At 36.2% G+C, this 17,566-nt stretch overlaps 1 protein-coding gene across 3 annotated transcripts in view; it reads right to left on the bottom strand.

Moving 5' to 3' along the window:
* MMS22L (MMS22 like, DNA repair protein) overlaps positions 1–16,041 on the bottom strand; it is a 148,609-nt gene extending 132,568 nt beyond the window's left edge. For 2 of the 3 annotated variants that reach the window (XM_064360823.1, XM_012444264.3), the window contains exons 1-8: positions 15,953–16,041; positions 15,190–15,429; positions 13,939–14,064; positions 11,489–11,538; positions 8,705–8,792; positions 8,432–8,609; positions 4,963–5,053; positions 3,357–3,487 (exon numbers count right to left, since the gene is read on the bottom strand). In XM_064360823.1, the coding sequence (XP_064216893.1) occupies positions 3,357–3,487; positions 4,963–5,053; positions 8,432–8,609; positions 8,705–8,792; positions 11,489–11,538; positions 13,939–14,064; positions 15,190–15,353 (828 nt within the window). In that variant the 5' untranslated portion in view covers positions 15,354–15,429; positions 15,953–16,041. The other variant, XM_012444265.2, reaches the window with a different exon arrangement.
* Between the last annotated feature and the right edge of the window lie 1,525 nt (positions 16,042–17,566).

The following is a 17,566-nucleotide window of genomic DNA, read 5'->3' as shown; positions in this document are numbered from 1 at the left end:
ACTATACTCACAAAAATAGGTAGTGGGCTAGATTATACCTCAGGGCTAGTTTGCTTATCTTGACCTAAGTCATCTACAACAACGAAAGACTTCTAATAAAAAGATTAGAAAATAAATTTTGATTCACTGTAAAACAGAGTAAAAATTTTGCAAGACAGAATAAATACAGTTATTAGGGTTTTATAAAGTAATTTCTAAATTATTTACTTTTTAACAAAAAATCCTAGATAATGCAAAGAATATACATGGTATTTACAAATACAGCTAGGAGGCTTCTTAAATTCATAATGTATGTAATATTTTACATAAGTTATGTACACATTTCTAACCTAATACAAAGTGAAAAAAAAAAAGAAGTATTAGGCTTTTACTAGAAATCGTAGCCACAGCAATTAAGCAAAAGAAATAAAAGTCATCTAAACGAAAAGAAATAAGTTAAGATTGTTGCTGCTTGTAGATAACATGATCTTACATATAGAAACCTCTAAAGACATCACCAAAAATCATTAGAATAAATAAATTCAGGAAAGTTGCAGGATACCAAACCAACATAAAAAATACCATAGCATTTCTATACAATAACAACAAACTATCCAAAAAAGAAATCAATGAAACAATCCCACATATAGTACATACCTACAAAAATAAAAATATTTAGGAATAAATTTAACCAGAGTGAAAGGCCAGTACAATGAAAAATATAAAACTCTGATGAAATAAACTGAATACAACATGAATAAGTACAAAACTATCTTTTGTTCATAAGTTGGAAGAAATATTAATAAAAGGTCCATACTACCCAAAGTGACAGATTCAATGACGTCCCTACCAAAATACTTAATGACAATTTTCATAGAAATAGAAAAAAAAAACAATCCTAAAATTGGCAGGAAATCACAAAAGGTCCTGAATAGACTATTAGTTAAAAGAACAAAGCTCGAGGCATTGACACTACCTGACATCAAAATACACTACAAAGTTATAGTAATCAAAACAGTGTGGTGCTAGCATACAAACAGACACAGAACAAAACAGAACAGAGTAGAGAGCTCAAACATAAATCCAGGCATTTATGGTCAACTTAATTTTAACAAAGATGAATAGAGCATGCCATAGGGAAAGGACAGCTTCTTCAGTAAACAGTTTGAGACAACTAGACATCCACTCGCAGAATGAATTTAGGCCCTTATTTCACACCACATCGAAGAATCAACTCAAAATAAATTAAAGACTTAAATGTAAGACCTGAAACTGTAGAGCTAGAAGAAAACATGAGGGAAACGCTATATGACAGTGGTCTGGCAAATGATTTATTGGGTATAACTCCAAAAGCACAGGCCACAAAAATGAAAACAGACAAACATCTGCACAGAAAAAAAAAAAAAATGGAATGAAGGAAAACCTGCAGAATGGAAGAATATATTTGCAAACCATATATCTAATAAGGGGTTAGTATCTTAAATATATAAGGAACCCAAGTAACTCAACAGCAAGAAAACAAATAACCCGATTACAAAATGGACAAAAAATATAAATAGACATTTCTTAAAAGAAGACCTACAAATGGCCAAGCAGCATATGAAAAATGCTCAACATCACTAATAATTATGAAAATGCAAATTACAACTTGATGAGCTATCACCAAAAAGACAAAAGTTAACAAGTGCTGGAGAGGATGTGGTGACAAGAAAACCCTTGCACATTTTGGTGAGAAAATAAATTGGTACAGCCATCATGTAATATAGTACGCAAGTTGATTTACATAAAATTAAAAATAGAACTACCACGTGATCCAGCAATCCCACTAGGTATATTTGCAAAGAAAATGAAATTATTATGTTGAAGAGATATCTGCATTCCCAGGTTCACTGCAGCATTATTTACAATAGCCAAGACATGGAATGAACCAAATTGTCCATCAGCAGATGAATGCATAAAGAAAATGTGGTTTACATACGCAATGGAATACAGTCATGTGTCACTTAACAGCAGGACACGTTCTGAGAAGTGAATCTTCATGCTAACATGATTTATTGTACTTAAACCTACTACTGCACACCTAGGCAATGTGGTATAGCCACCTCATATATGTGGTCTGTCACTGACTGAAACTTTGTTCCACAGTGCACGACCCTACTATTCAGCCTTGAGAAGAAAGAGATCCTGTCATTTGCAACAATATGGATGAATATGGAGGACATTATGTTAAGTGAAGTAAGCCAGGCACAGAAGACAAATAACACATAATCTCATTTATATGTGGAATCTAAAAAAGCTGAACTCATGGAAGCAGAGTAGAATGATCCTTACCAAGGGGTGTGAGGAGGATTAGGAGGGAGGCAGGGGAGATGTTGGTCAAAGCATACAAAATTTCAGTTAGATAAGAGGAATAAACTCAACATGGTGACTACGGTTAAAAACAATGTGCTATATGGTATTCTTGAAAATCACTTAAAATCTACTCTTAGATTTTAAGTGTTCTCACACAAAAAACGGTAAGAATGTGAGACAATACATAGGCTAATTAGCTCTATTTAGCCATTCTACAATGTATACACATACCAAAAAATGATGTATATGATAAATATACATAATTTTGTCAATTATCAAAAATAAATGAATAAATGTTTAAAAGACATCAGTCTATCATATCTGGTTAATCCACTAATACACATACACAATAAATTTTAAAAATATTGATAAACAATGCATGAAAAAATCTAAATTTGAAAAATTATAAAAATCCTTTTCCCTAAATCTTAATTTCCCAAAAACAGTCTTTATGCTTGTAAATCTGAAATAGAAAATAACCTAAACATTTCCACCACTTAAAAATGAACATGTTCTGTAGCACCTTTAAGTCACTGTCTCCATTAAATACTCTATGATAAACACAATTTAATCTAAACACATAATTTCACCCATGATACTAGACCGTCTATGAAAACAAGGAACAAAATCCTCTCTTAAAATCTATCAAAGAACTTTAAGTAAGCGCTTATTTTATTATTATATAACAACAATACAATAATTTATTAAAGAGCTGGCCTCTACTATTTTGGTAGAAATTAGGTTTCCAATTATTTTAGTAAACATCATTTTTATCTATTTTTGTTAAACTAGAAAAGGCTATTTTTCTTTAAAGAAAAGAAAAGCTCTAAAATACCAACTTCAGCCTGTTTTAGATGTTTAAATAAAAACTATTTTCCCTTTAAGATCCCAGATAATAGCAACTAAATATAAAATTGAAAAATATAATCATTTTAGACTAAATTCTTATAGATTAAATGACACATATTAAGGACAGAATATTGTCTTTAAGTCTCAAAAATACAAATAAACTCTTAAAGCATTACCTTATCATATCTGCTGAGTGACAGGCTTATTAAATCACAAAGGAGAGTTTCACAATGCTCTTCAAATAGGCTGACATTGGTTAAATTGTCACTTGCCAGATTCATAAACTGATGACCATATACAACATGTTCTGAAAATGCAATAAAATAGTTTTAAAGTACAGTAGATTTTACTAAATCAGAAAGGAAAAAGTGACTGTACATCTTTAAATTATAACAAAACTAAAATAGTTAAAATTTTTTTTTTTGCAAATAAAATTTGAATTTGAGGACAACTTTCTTATATGAGCACTGATAACATTATCTTCAAAAATTTCTAATTCTTCCAAGTAAAATCTAATAAACTTCTTTTCCTAATAAGTCTATCTTTGAAAAGCATTAATGCAACACAACTTTAAAAAAAAAGAGAACATAAAATCTTCACATTTCTAACCAACAAAGTCTTTAAGATATTTTTCTTTTAACCAATACTGATAAACTGACCCCATGCAATTGTTTTGTGGAATAAAATAGAGCAAACCAAGGTAATAGATAACCAAAATGTATACCTAGCTCAGAATAAGTCCACTTGAGCATTACTCTAAGAAAACAGTAATGTGAAATTCAGACGCCACATGAGAGAGGAAATTATATACTTGTGTACATCTTTGTATTTTTCTATGTACGAATATATATATGTATTTATTAACAGAAAAGCAGGTGTTGGAGTAATAGACATCTTTACAACCTAAATGATAGGTTGGCAATGGAACCTAAGCAAGATGAAGAAATAAACAGGCACCATAGCCATAAGCATAAAGGATATTTATCCACAATATATATATACTGTTACTAAAAAAAGAAGAAAATTTGCAAAATATAATGAATAATTAATAAAGCAAATACAGACAATAAAATGTAAAGATGTTCAACTTCACTAGTAACCAAGAAATTGCAAGATAAAAAAAATTCCATTTAATTTTTCACATATTAGTTGGCAAAAAATAAAACATAATTGATAGTATCAACTACTGGCAAGAGTATGAAGTAAAGGCATACTAACAGACTTACTATTCAGCAAAACAGCAGCATATTCATATTAAAACTGCAGTGTGCCACTCTATTTCTAAGAATATTAGAGTAACTTGTACACAGATTAAAGATACATATCTATACACAAGTGTATTCCGTGAAAAATTATTTGTAATATCAAAAAAATGAAAGTAACTTAAACGTTTAAAATAGACATTGCTAAATATAGTAGAACATGCAGCGTTTAAATGGATAAAGTAGAACTATAGGTACTAACATAAACAGACCTCTAAAACCCTGATAATGAAAGATCACACTGAACAGTATGATCATATCTGTGGTTAGAAACAAAAACAAAATTTAACCTATGAGTTTCTACATATGTATACTAACAGATAGAAAACAAATATGGAAAGATAAACCAAGCTGTTCCCAACAGTTATTTCTGGAAGAAAAAGAGTAAAACTTTGACTTCTTACTTTGTTTACTATTTAATTTTTTAAAAAAATCAGAGAGCATTTATTACTTATGTAAGTTTAAAAGGCAATAAAAGCTGATTTTAAAAGGGATATAAATCACAAATCCATAAACTTACTCAATTTCTCACCCAGCATGTAGAGAATTTCTAGCACCAGCCAATGTATATCCAAGTGGAGATGTAATAAATGCCATGATGGTGGAAAAAGCTGTGGATAACATTATCAACTGTAATTGAGAATTCATTAATATTTTACTAGGTATTTCATAGCATGTCACATAGTACTCCTGCATAAACACAAGGATAAAGAACCAATTAACCTACCACTATTCAAAAGCTCAGGGAAAACCTCTGTCTTGTTCATTAGAGGATTTTTTCACTGAAGATCTTTGAAAGCAGGAATTATTTTCATCTGTTGGTTTAAGACAGACCCACCACATTGGGGCTGCTGAATAGACTTGTATAGTAAAGGTACCTTCCAACCAACCTCTGACTCTACTACAGCTGTAAGGCAGTAAAAGAATTTTTTAAAATATGTGTTTTCATAATTTTGTCTTAGAATTTAGCTAGGAAACTCTTTAATGTATGAGTGACCAGAAACTCCTATAAAATATTTTAACAAAAGAACTTTAGACTATAATGTAGACATTACTGTCATCCTATTAAGACACAGAAGTTAAGGCTGGCGCAGTGGCTCATGCCTGTAATCCTACACTTTGGGAGGCTGAGGTGGGTGGATCACCTGAGGTCAGGAGTTTGAGACCAGCCTGGCCAACATGGTGAAACCCCGTTTCTACTAAAAAAAAAAAAATTAGCTGGGTGTGGTGGTGTGCACCTATAATTCCAGTTACTAGGGAGGCTGAGGCAGGAGAATCACTTGAACCCGTGAGGTGGAGGTTACGGTGAGTCAAGATCACGCCATTGCACTACAGCTTGGGCAATAAGAGCGAAACTCCACCTCAAAAAAAAAAAAAAAAAAAAAAGAAGGAAAGAAACAGAAGTTAAAAGAGGTGAAAAAATTTACCTCTCAATTCATGTATTAGGATTCAAACTCAATTCTGAGTCAAAACCTAGCACTTTCAAGTACTGTGTTTTAGTGGGTTATCAATAACCATCCTCTAGTCAGCATTTAGCATCACTATAAAAATAAATACAATCACATAACAGGTTCCATTAAAACAAATATAAAGAATGATGTAGAGTAGACTTGCCTTAGGTATACACAAAATAAAATGCTACACTGACAGAACAGTATTGGGACAGGAATAGATAACAAACAGCAAGAACAGAGAAGACAGAAATGAATATATGTGCCATCTCAAATCAATGGGAAAAGTATGGGTCATTCAATAAACAATAAGATTATTAACATCCATTTGCAAGAAACTTAAGTTAGACTTCTCACCTCACTGCATATATAAAAATAACATGAATTAAAGAAATAAAAGCAACAATCAAAATATTTTAACAGCATAGATGATGTGAAAAATATAACTATCTAAAACATTCAAATATACCTAGAAAGTCAGTTTAGTTAATGAAAAAATAAAATATTTGCAATACATAATTCCACCAAATAATGTATATCTAGAGAGTTCCTAAAAAGTAATAAAAGCAGCTCAATTGGAAATAACAATTAAAATAAGACATTTCATATACAAGATTGTTATAAAATAACAAATATATAAACAGCCTTGAAAGATGCTTTTTATTTTGCTTTTGTTTCAGAAAAGAACAGTATTTTAGTATGTTATTCTTTTTTTTTTTTTGAACACTGTAAAGTTCCTCTGCTTTAAAAATTTAGTCTTCTGAGCTTCAAATAACCTATCTTTTCAAGTCTGCCTATTAAAAAGCCTATGAAAGGCAAAACCTAGTTTGAGGACCCTTGTGCACAAATTTTTATTTCTATTGCTATTCTTTTTAATTTTAGACAATAATTTAACAGGCCAGATGCAAATATAATTATCAGAAACTTTTTGCCATAGTGAAAAGCAAAAAAAAACAACATCTTTTTTATCCATGATTATTCTGGATAAACTTAAAATTAATTCAATGTGACAGGTCTAAAACTAAGCTTATTATTTCCCCTCATTTTTTTTTCTTAGGTACTTGATGGATAACTAGAAAATAAAAACCAGTCCAATTTACAGAAACTAGTAAGGAAAATACCCCTCCCTCAACAATGTACTCATGAATCTTTTTATTTAAATGACATAATTAGAAGCAATTATCTATTTGTTTTCTATAGATTAGATACATTAACTTGTAAATTCAGTTAGAACTTCATTTGCTTTTATTATTACATATATTGAACTCTGATGAAAAAGTCAACTTGTTTCTACTAAATTTCACAGAAGTATGTAAACATTTAATTGTATTTCTTCTATTTTATTTCTTGAAATAGGGTCTCGCTCTGTTGTCCAGGCTGGAATGCAGTGGTGCAATCATGGGTCACCAGACCCTCGACCTCCTGAGCTTGAGTGATCTTCCCACCTCAACCTTCTAAGCAGTTGGGCTACAGGTATGTGCCATCCCACTGGACTAATTTTTTGTAGAGATAGGGGTCTTGCTATGTTGTCCCAGCTGGTCTTAAATTCATAGTTTCAAGCAATCCTCTCGCCTCAGCCTCCCAGTCTTAGGATTACAGGCATGAGCTACCATGCTCAGCTGTACTTTATATTTTAACAAAGATATGTTCATAAAAAGTAAATGTTATTCAAAATGGTAAAGTCAAATATAATGAAAGGAGTTGAGACTTTAGGGAATCTTATTGCGAATTATCATAATTTGTTACTCATATAAGCTCCCATTTTCATAAGGAGAATCTATTACTTATCTATAAGCTGGGCATGGTAACAATAAAAATTTTTAAAAATCAAACTTCAGAGGGAATGATTATCACAGGTAGGAAAAAAAGGGCACAGTCAAAACAATCTTAATGATACTCCAAATAGGCCTCAAAAGTCAGAACACATAAAGATGTGGTCTTGAAAGTTTTTTTTATAAATTAATCTTCTTGAATCTTATTGTAATATATGATAAAATTTTTCAAAAATAAAGCTTATTTCATTGGGCATGGTGGTGCGTGCCTGTAATCCCAGCTACTCAGGAGGCTGAGGCAGGAGAATTGCCTGAACCCAGGAGACGGAGGTTGTGGTGAGCCGAGATCACACCATTGCACTCCAGCCTGGGTAACGAGCGAAACTCCGTCTCAAAAAAATAATAATAATAAAAAATAAAGCTTATTTCATTTGCTTTAAAACGTTTAGACATTTATACTGTCATAAATCAAGAGAACAGCTACTGATTCAATAAATACTATGTTTTAATAACTTCATGCATATGAATTTATTTAATTCTTCCAATGATTTTAGTAAGTTACAAGAATTACACAGATGGGGAGGCTGAGGCAAGAGATGTCATTTGCCCAAAAGCACCTAATTAATAAAAGGAGGATGGGGGGCAAGAATTTCAATTCAGGCAGTCAGGTTCCAGAGTTGTAATTTTGACTAATTTCTCTCCTTTTTGAGTGAATATTCCTTGTGGGGAGAAAAAGCTGATAATTTAAAAATTAAACAAGTCAAACCTTAATCTGGTTTTGATTTACAAATGCTCCTATATTAATACTGGGAAGTTCAGAAAGATGTCCAATATATAAGAGTAATCCATGAAGCTCATCAATCAACACTGAGGGAATCTGAGCCTCCAAAGTCTCATAAGGATGGACAGGATCATGACTGTTGGCATTGTATACTTTCAGATACCTAAAAAATAATTAGATAAAATAAACAACCAGAGTCTGTATGAATACACACACAGAAATTCATGCAGTGACCAAAATACTCATCTGATATCCTACCTGAAGATAAAAACTTTAACATAATGGAGAAATAGTACACACTGCTGTCTAATATTGTCTGCTTCACAATGTAGAGTTGATACCTTCCCTGAAACCAAAATAGACAATGTTAATCATAGTTTAAATAATTATCACGGGCAGTGACTAAAAATGTTGTAAGCCATACCAGCAGCAATTCTCTGTCTTGTAACATTTATATCAAACATTCTCATGCGGTCTTGCCTCCAACTACTCCTCAAAAAATGCTCTTATTAAAGTCACCAATCAAACTCACATTGCCCAATCTAATAGACAGTGCCGACCCTCAAGTAACTTGCTCCTCAAGTAACAGTAGCAACGGCTACACCTGGCTTCATGGTGCCACATACTGACAGTCTTCTTTCTTTCTCATGTGTCCTTTGTCTTCTCTTTTTTGGCTCCTCCTCCTCAATTCTATTATTAATATGGTCTCTTCATGACTCAGTCCTGAATCCTCTACTCTCTATATATCTCTCCCCATATGTATGATCTTGCCAATTCCTTTATTAATAAATAACTCTAAAAGGGTTATCTACAACCCACATCTCTCCATTGCACTCCAGACCTTGCATGTTAAACTGCTTAACACCTATACTTGGGATTGCTCAGACAGTGCAAATAATAAATCCTTTAATTTCTTCCAAAACCTGTTCATGCTGCCCATGTTTTCAGCATTTCCTTAAATGGTATCACCAGTAGCCTATGTAGTTTTTGATTCTTTCATTTCCTTTAACCTCATATTTAATCCTTCAGAGACCTATTATGTTTATAACCAAATATACAGTGAAACTATCCATTTTCCCTGTAATCACTTAAACCACTGCAATAGGACTGTTAACAGGTCTTCTCATGCTCTCTTCTGTCCCCCTATACTCTAAGCAAAAAATCTGCTTAAAATGTTTATCAATTTCTCTTATTCCCAAGTCAAAACCCTTGAAAGACTACCTACTATATGTAGAATAAAATCAAAACTCCTAATAATGAATTATAGAACTCTGAATGACCTTTTAATAGTTGCTTTCTCCCAACCTCACTCAAAGTCAGCTTTCCCTCACTCCAGCATTTACATCAGCAATAATTATCTAGGTAGTTACTATGGGTAACTAGCTGATAACCATTTTAGAGAATATGAGTAAGAGAGAATCTAGTAAACAAAAACAGAGAAAACATAATGAGAATTATAGGCTACAAATTTATACCCATACTAAACATAAAACCAAAGTTTAATTCAAATGAACAATCATAGCCACTACTTTGGCAGAACAGACGCATAAATGTAAAGTTGTGCAAACACCTCCATATTAAACTGCATTTTTATGGCTTTATTTCACCCATAAAAAGTCATATCATCCCAATTTTCACAATTCTCAGCCCATAAAGGCAGTACTCTCTTAAAAACAACTGCAATGAACATCTGCATCCAGGCAAAATGGAATAAAATAATATTGCTCCATCTCCCACTGTAAAACTGAAAACCAGAAAAAGCAAGTGTTCAGGCTCTGACACAAGACAATGTAAGATTGCTCTCCCAGAGACAAAGTAAGCCTTACAACTGCGCCAGCTCCCCACCTAGAGACAGTTTCCAGGCTGCAATATGAGGAAGAGAACCCAAATAGAGCCCAACTCACTGAGATGAGGAGATATGGAATCCAAGTTCAGTGTAGTCCAAACTTCAGGGCAAAAGTGCCCAAGAAGAAAGAAGCTATACAAAACAGAGTTCTGGAAGGGTACAGAAGGTCCTTCTTGAGATCTAAGTACTGATCTGTTCAAGCATGAAAAAAAATTACCCAAGGCCAGGGAAAAACACCAGAAAAAAATTCCCTATAATGAGTACACAGGCCAGGGAATAGTTCACATTCTAGCTAGCAAGCATGAGAAAAATCTCATAATAGACAAGGAACGAGAAAGAATTCTCAAAAGCCTTACTAGGTTAATTTACTAGGCTAAATTAACATTAAAGGCTGCTTTTTAAAAATCCTACCAAAATTTAAAACAAGCCTCAAAAAGAGCCACTGGATTACGACTACACAATAACAAGCCAGAACAAAATCCAACATCTAGCTTAAGGAATACAAAAAAACCCAGAAAGCAACAATGTGAAACCCATAATGTTCATCTCAGAATAAAACATTACTATATGTTCAAAGAAGCAGAAAAATATATCAGAGAAACAGGAGAAAAATTAATCAATACAAATAGATGCAGAAATGGCAGTGATAAAAGAATTATTAATAGCAGCAACAAAGTTAAAAACAGTGGTTATAATGTATAATCCATATATTCAAGATGGATGAAAACAAGCATCAGGACAGAAATGGAAGACATTCAAAAAAAAAAAATCCATAAGGAATGTCTAGAGACAAAAAAACCATACACTGTATCTAAGAGAGGGTAACACCAACAACTATAAGCAGAAAGCAGAAAAGAAAATCAAGACAGTCTGAGGTCTGGCACTTTTTAGTTCTCATTTAAGTTCTCCATCCCACTCCCTACCTCCAAAACAAGTACTAATTACATTCAGAGAAGTTTAGCTTCCTTAAGTCAGTTTTACCTTTAAAATCTACAGATTTTGGAAAACACTGTATCTCAGCTACAACAAAATTTTAAAAGTCATTCTTTTTCTGAATACTAAATTCGTAACTTCTGGCCTAAGGCTTCCTCCATATTATCATGATACCCCAATTATACCATCATGGACCCATGTGCAACTCACCATAGTGGAGCACCATTCATTTTTGCCATTAAACACATTTTAAATAAACTTACCAAAATCACAACTGGACTGTAACAAGGTTTCCAAGTTGTATAGTTGTTGCCTAATTTTAAAAATGTAAGGTGAAAGTTAATTTTAGAATACTATAAAGCACGTAACAATTACATGGATAATGTTTCCAAATCTACTACATGGCTTCAATACCTCTTTTATTTGGGGATGATGATTAATACTTGGCAAATGTTAATTAAAAGATCAGCTTCAGGTAATGAAAACTTTAAGAAAAGATAAAATACATCTTTGCCTAAACTTCCAAAAGTATCTATTAAAGACTGCCTATATTTCAAAAATTATTTCAAGTACCACAGTCTTCACCATCAGCAAGATACTATTTATGTCTTTGAGAAGTTTAAGGCCAGGCGCAGTGGTTTACACCTGTAATTGCAGCACTCTGGGAAGCCAAAAGGGTGGATCACCTAAGGTCAAGAGTTGAAGACCAGCCTGAACAACATAGAGAAACCCCTTCTCCACTAACAACACAAAATTAGTTGGGTGTGGTGGCAGGTGCCTGTAATCCCAGCTACTCAAGAGGCTGAGGCAAGAGAATCACTTGAACCCAGGAGGCGGAGGTTGTGGTGAAATGAGATCTCGCCATTGCACTCCAGCCTGGGCAACAAGAAGGAAACTCCGTCTCAAAAAAAAAAAAAAAAGAAAGAAAGAAAGAAAAAGAAGTTAAGATGTGGCGCAGTGGCTCAGGCCTGTAATCCCAACACTTAGGGAGACCAAGGCAGATGGATCACCTGAGGTCAAGATTTCAAAACCAGCCTAGCCAGCACGGTAAGACCCCGTCTCTACTAAAAACACACAAAAATTAGCCGGGCATGGTGGCAGGCCCGTAATCCCAGCTACTTGGGATGCTGAGGCACGAGAATCGCTTAAACTCAGGAAGCGGAGGTTGCAGTGAGCTGAGATCATGCCACTGCACTCCAGCCTTGGTGACAGTGCAAGTCTCCGTCTCAAAAAAAAATTTTAAATACAGAAAACATTCTAGGTTAACAGTTATATAATAAAAATTTAAACTGTCTCATACAGTTAAACAATGGAAGTTGAAAAAAGGAATAATGTAGACTAAAGTTATCAGGAAAAGCTGTATTTATGACGTTCCATCTTAATTCCTGATAGTAATTTCTTGCTATTCTTGCTAGTTGATTTCAAAGTCTTTAAAAACTAACCCATCTTTATATCATATGTTCTAGATAGAGTCACTGATTCTGGATTCTGTAATGTTCAGGATTACAGAGGATCACTCACTCAGCCTGTTTTCTCATGACATGGCACAGATCCAGTTAAATCTCTTCATAAAGTTTCATGGGATGATGGTGAAAGAATTCCTTCCACCTCTCCATTTTCCTTTAAATGTATCACATATAGATTTTTACTATGTTTTAGAATAATCTGCTTTCAATAATTGACTCCTATTCAAACTTACCTAAAATCTGAATACGAATTGTCTTAAAAGATAAGGGAAAAACTTTCATTTTTATTAACTGAGATGACACAGTGTTCAGGGTTTTTTGTTTGTTTGTTTGATGCAGAGTCTCACCCTGTCACCAAGGCTGGAGTACACTGGGTGATCTTGGCTCACTGCAACCTCCGCCTCCCAGGTTCAAGTGATTCTCCTGCCTCATCCTCCTGAGAAACCGGGATTACAAGCATGTACCACCACGCCCAGCTAATTTTTCTATTTTCAGTAGAGATGGGGTTTCACCATGTTGGTCAGGCTGGTTTGAAACTACTGACATCATGATCCACCCTCCTTGGCCTCTTAAAGTGCTGGATTACAGGCATGAGCCACTGCACCCGGCCGTGCTCATGGTTTCTAAAAGGCCCATATTTTTAAGAAATTCATACTGAAGTATTTATGGGTGAGATGATATGATGCCTAGGATTTGCTTAAAAATACTTAAGTCAAAAGAAAAGGAGACAAGACAGATGAAGGAAATGTAATAAAAAGTTGTTTACTATAACTGAAGGAGGGTATACGGACATTCATTATATTATTCTTTTGTGTATGTGTAAAATTTTTCATTAAAAAATTTTTAAATGTTGTCCAAAGAGAGAATTAGCATTTCTATTACACAGTCTAAACGATTTATTTAGAAAGATCATACTCTAAAGATCACTGAAAGACTATGGCTATTGAACAACAAAAGTATTTTAATTTTCTTCCAAAATTATAGTTGAAAGCCTCAAATATTTGTCAATACATGATGTCAAATGCAAAGAATAAAGATTTTGAAAATGAAATGCAACTCATTAAAACCATTACTGATCAAATGTTGCTGCCTGATTATTGTTACTGGTAAGATAATCAAGTGAGCAACCAGCACAATTCTCCTGTCTCCTGGTCTTTCGTAGTATCAGTATTAGAAACCACCCAACAATGTAGTTCACAAAAGTGAACAACACCTACACTCGCAGAAAGTTAAATAAGAAAAAATACCTGAATAAATGAAAGAGCTCTCTGGATGAATTCACTAATGCTGTTTCAGTAACCCACTGAATGCCAAATATTTCCGACGTATCTTCTTCAAAATTAGTTGGTAAAGGATCAAGATTCAAAATTAATCTGAAATGAAAATTATGTTTTAATCTCATAAAAAGTATACTAAGTACCATAATACAACAGCTCTTTTCTTTACATTATTTGAGTCCATATTATACATTACAGGTATAAAAAGTCAGAAAATGCCTTGGTACTTTACACATTCAAGATTACAATAGTAGACTGTATTAAAATGTCAATCTTCCATATTGATTAAAAGTATAACTGAAGTGCAATGTAACTTAAGAGGAAAAACTGGCCGGGCGCGGTGGCTCATGCCTGTAATCCCAGCACTCAGGAGGCTTAGGTAGGAGAATCGCTTGAACCCGGGAGGTGGAGGCTGCAGTGAGCCGAGATCGCATCACTGCACTCCAGCCTGGGAAACAGAGGGAGACTCTCTCTCAAAAACAAAACAAAACAAAACAAAAAACACCAAGAAGGATTCTAAAAAACATATTTCTGCCTGTCTTCACCAGTGGTCTGCAGTTGCAGAATTTCATCCTAGAGGGGACATTTAATTTTTAAAACTGCTAACAGTTATTCTGAGCCATGTCTGGAGAATTGTATCCAACTAATGAAGGTGGGTACTCTGTCTCTAACAAGGTACGATTACAAAGTCAACAAAAATTAATTTCCTGACTGAAACTGCCTCAGCAGGTATTACCAAAATATTTCAAGAATAGCAGTTTTACTGCAGTATGTATGTACCTGCCCGATGTAAAATAAGTCTATAAGACTTCTATATGTATAGGTAGGATTAGAAGGAACAGGGCAACAAAAAATGTTTGTCTTTCTTAAAAATTACTGGAAAGCTTCAGAATATCATCACACTCTTTCGAAGGAAATACCATTTCAAAAGCCTCAGATAGTTAGGAATTCACCTTGAGTAAAAGAAAACTTAGTGCCCAGCTCCCTACAGTAAGGGACCATCAGTTACCAAGGAAGTTTTCCCTAATACACAAAATACTTTAGACTATGCCCTTACCAAGAAGTCAACAGCAGAACTGATACTCATTTGTACCCTTACTAAGCTGATTTATAAAACATTATTTGGTGAACACCAAAGTTTAGAGGGCTGAAATGACAACTAACATTCCTAAAAAACTGGTGAATAATCAGATGAGGGAAAAAAATCTGAGTTTTACCTACCGCTTAAGGGCTCCACTGTAGAGGTAGGATTCTCCAGAAAAATGTTTTCCTCCTCCTCTGTTGTCAACAGCACAAGAAAAGCAAGGAGGTTTGCACCACTCCGTCCCCAGCTCCAGCTCTAAGCTGTCAGTCAGGAACGTCGGGGAAGCAAAATAGTTCTCCATTGTTTACTTCATGTCCTGAAATGTTTGAAGTTCGTCGTAGCCTTAAGGGCTCCAAAGAGAAGGTGTGAAGAGATTCCTGGAAGTGGGGGCCGAGAGACTGGGGGTTACCTCACAAAGTTTCCAAGATGTCCCCCAGCACGAAGGAAAAACAATTGAAAAACCCAGACCAAATCCCCAATTCTTCTCCCCCGCCGCTCCGCCCATCAAGGGTGTCAGAACTTAAGACAAAATGCACAACCAACTCTGGCTGTGGCAGGGATTTCGAAATCCGCCCACTAGGTCCGACTCTGCAGCCCAGGACAAGGTGATAAGGAAAGAAATGTTTGCAGGCAGAGCGTCCTGGGCTCGCCTCGAACTGCGCCCTCCGCAACGTCACTAACCCGCTCTCTGCCCGTTTCCCAGCAGCAGGGTAGAGAAAGCTCCCTCGCCAGCTGGGGGTGGACACCAGGAAGGCAGTCCCTGGCGCCAACCCCGACCCTACGAGACCCACCTTGCCCGCGCCCGGCAGCACTCGGGTGGAGAAGGCGGGGAGACGGCATCCCGTGCACCCGGCTGCAGCCGGGACCCCGGGCGACGGTTGCCCGCGGTGCCTGTCGTACCTGCTCACACTTCCAGCCCCCGAATTCTGCCTCCTGAGACCCCAACTACAACCAGGAACCTGTGGACTCTAAACCGCAAACAGGCGAAATTCCCGCCACCGCGCGCCCGCGTACCGGAAAGGCGGGGCCGCGGCGCAGCCGGTCCCCGGCAACCAATCCCTTAGCTGTGCGGAAACAGTCGGCGCTCCACGATTCTCGCGAGAGTCTCTCAGCTTGGGATAAAGTACAGAGAACTTTTTTTTTGGTACCTTTAATTGGTGCGTTCGACTGGAAGGCGGGGCCTGGTTAAAAAAAAAGGAACTGCTGCTGAGGCAGAGGAGAGGAGGATTTAAGGACTGTGGGTTTCTCTTCTGGCTCGACCGAAGGGAAGAGATTTAACTCCAGTGAGTACTAAGTGAGTGCCTCGTTCACACCCACAGTCGCGCCGTCGCCTCTTCTCGCTCTAGGGCCAGCAACTCTTGTTAGAATGCAGGATACCTTTTATTGTCCATGGACTGTGAGGCAGGCAAGTGTAGCAATGAATTTTCTCTGTAACCGATGGAACAAGTAAAACAGAAAATTAGTGTGGGAAACTTGGAAAGCACCACCGACCAGCTTGACCTAATTGACGTTTATGGGTGAGCAACCCAACAGTAGCAGAATACTCTCTGTCTGTCTGTCTGTCTCTCTCTCTCTCTCTCTCTCCCTCTCTCCCTCCTCCTCCCTCCCTCCCCCTCCACACACACACACACACACACACACCACTTCTTAGTAGCAGAATACTCTCTCTCCCCCCCACACACATCACTTCTTAGTAGCAGAATACTCTCTCTCTCTACACACACACACACACACCCCACTTCTTAGTAGCAGAATACTCTCTCTCCCCCCCACACACATCACTTCTTAGTAGCAGAATACTCTCTCCCTCTACACACACACACACCACTTCTTAGTAGCAAAATACTCTCCCTCCCCCCCCACACACATCACTTCTTAGTAACAGAATACTCTCTCCCTCTACACACACACACACACACACACACACACACACACCACTTCTTAGTAGCAGAATACTCTCTCTCCCCCCCACACACATCACTTAGTAGCAGAATACTCTCTCCCTCTACACACACACACACACCACTTCTTAGTAGCAGAATACGCTCTCTCTCTCTCTACACTCACACACACACACACACACACACACACACACATACTCATTACAAGAAAACTCCAGGCCAGAGCAGGCACAGTGGTTCATGCCTTTAATCCCAGCACTTTGGGAGGCTGAGGCGAGTGGATCCTTTGAGACTAGGAGTTCCAGACCAGCATGGGAACATGGTGAAATCCTGTCCCTGGTCTCTACAAAAAAATTTAAAAATTAGCCAGGGGTGGTGGTGCTCGTCTGTAGTCCCAGCTACTTAGACTGAGGTGGGAGGATCACTTGAGCTGGAGAGGTCAAGGCTGCAGTGAACTGTGAATGTGCCACTGTACTCCAGCCTGGGCACCCAAGCAAGACCCTGTCTCAAATACAACAAAACAAATAAAGAAAACGCTCCAGGCCTAATGGCCTTACTGTTAAATTCTCCCAAACATTTAAGGAAGGAATAATACAAATTCTATACTAACTCG

This window comes from Aotus nancymaae, unplaced genomic scaffold (genome assembly GCF_030222135.1).
Source record: "Aotus nancymaae isolate 86718 unplaced genomic scaffold, 86718_ANA_hifiasm-v0.15.2.pri h1tg000040l, whole genome shotgun sequence".
Lineage (NCBI taxonomy): Eukaryota > Metazoa > Chordata > Mammalia > Primates > Aotidae > Aotus > Aotus nancymaae.
The sequence above is the reverse complement of the archived record's forward strand: the minus strand, read 5'-3'. Positions and strand labels throughout refer to the sequence as shown.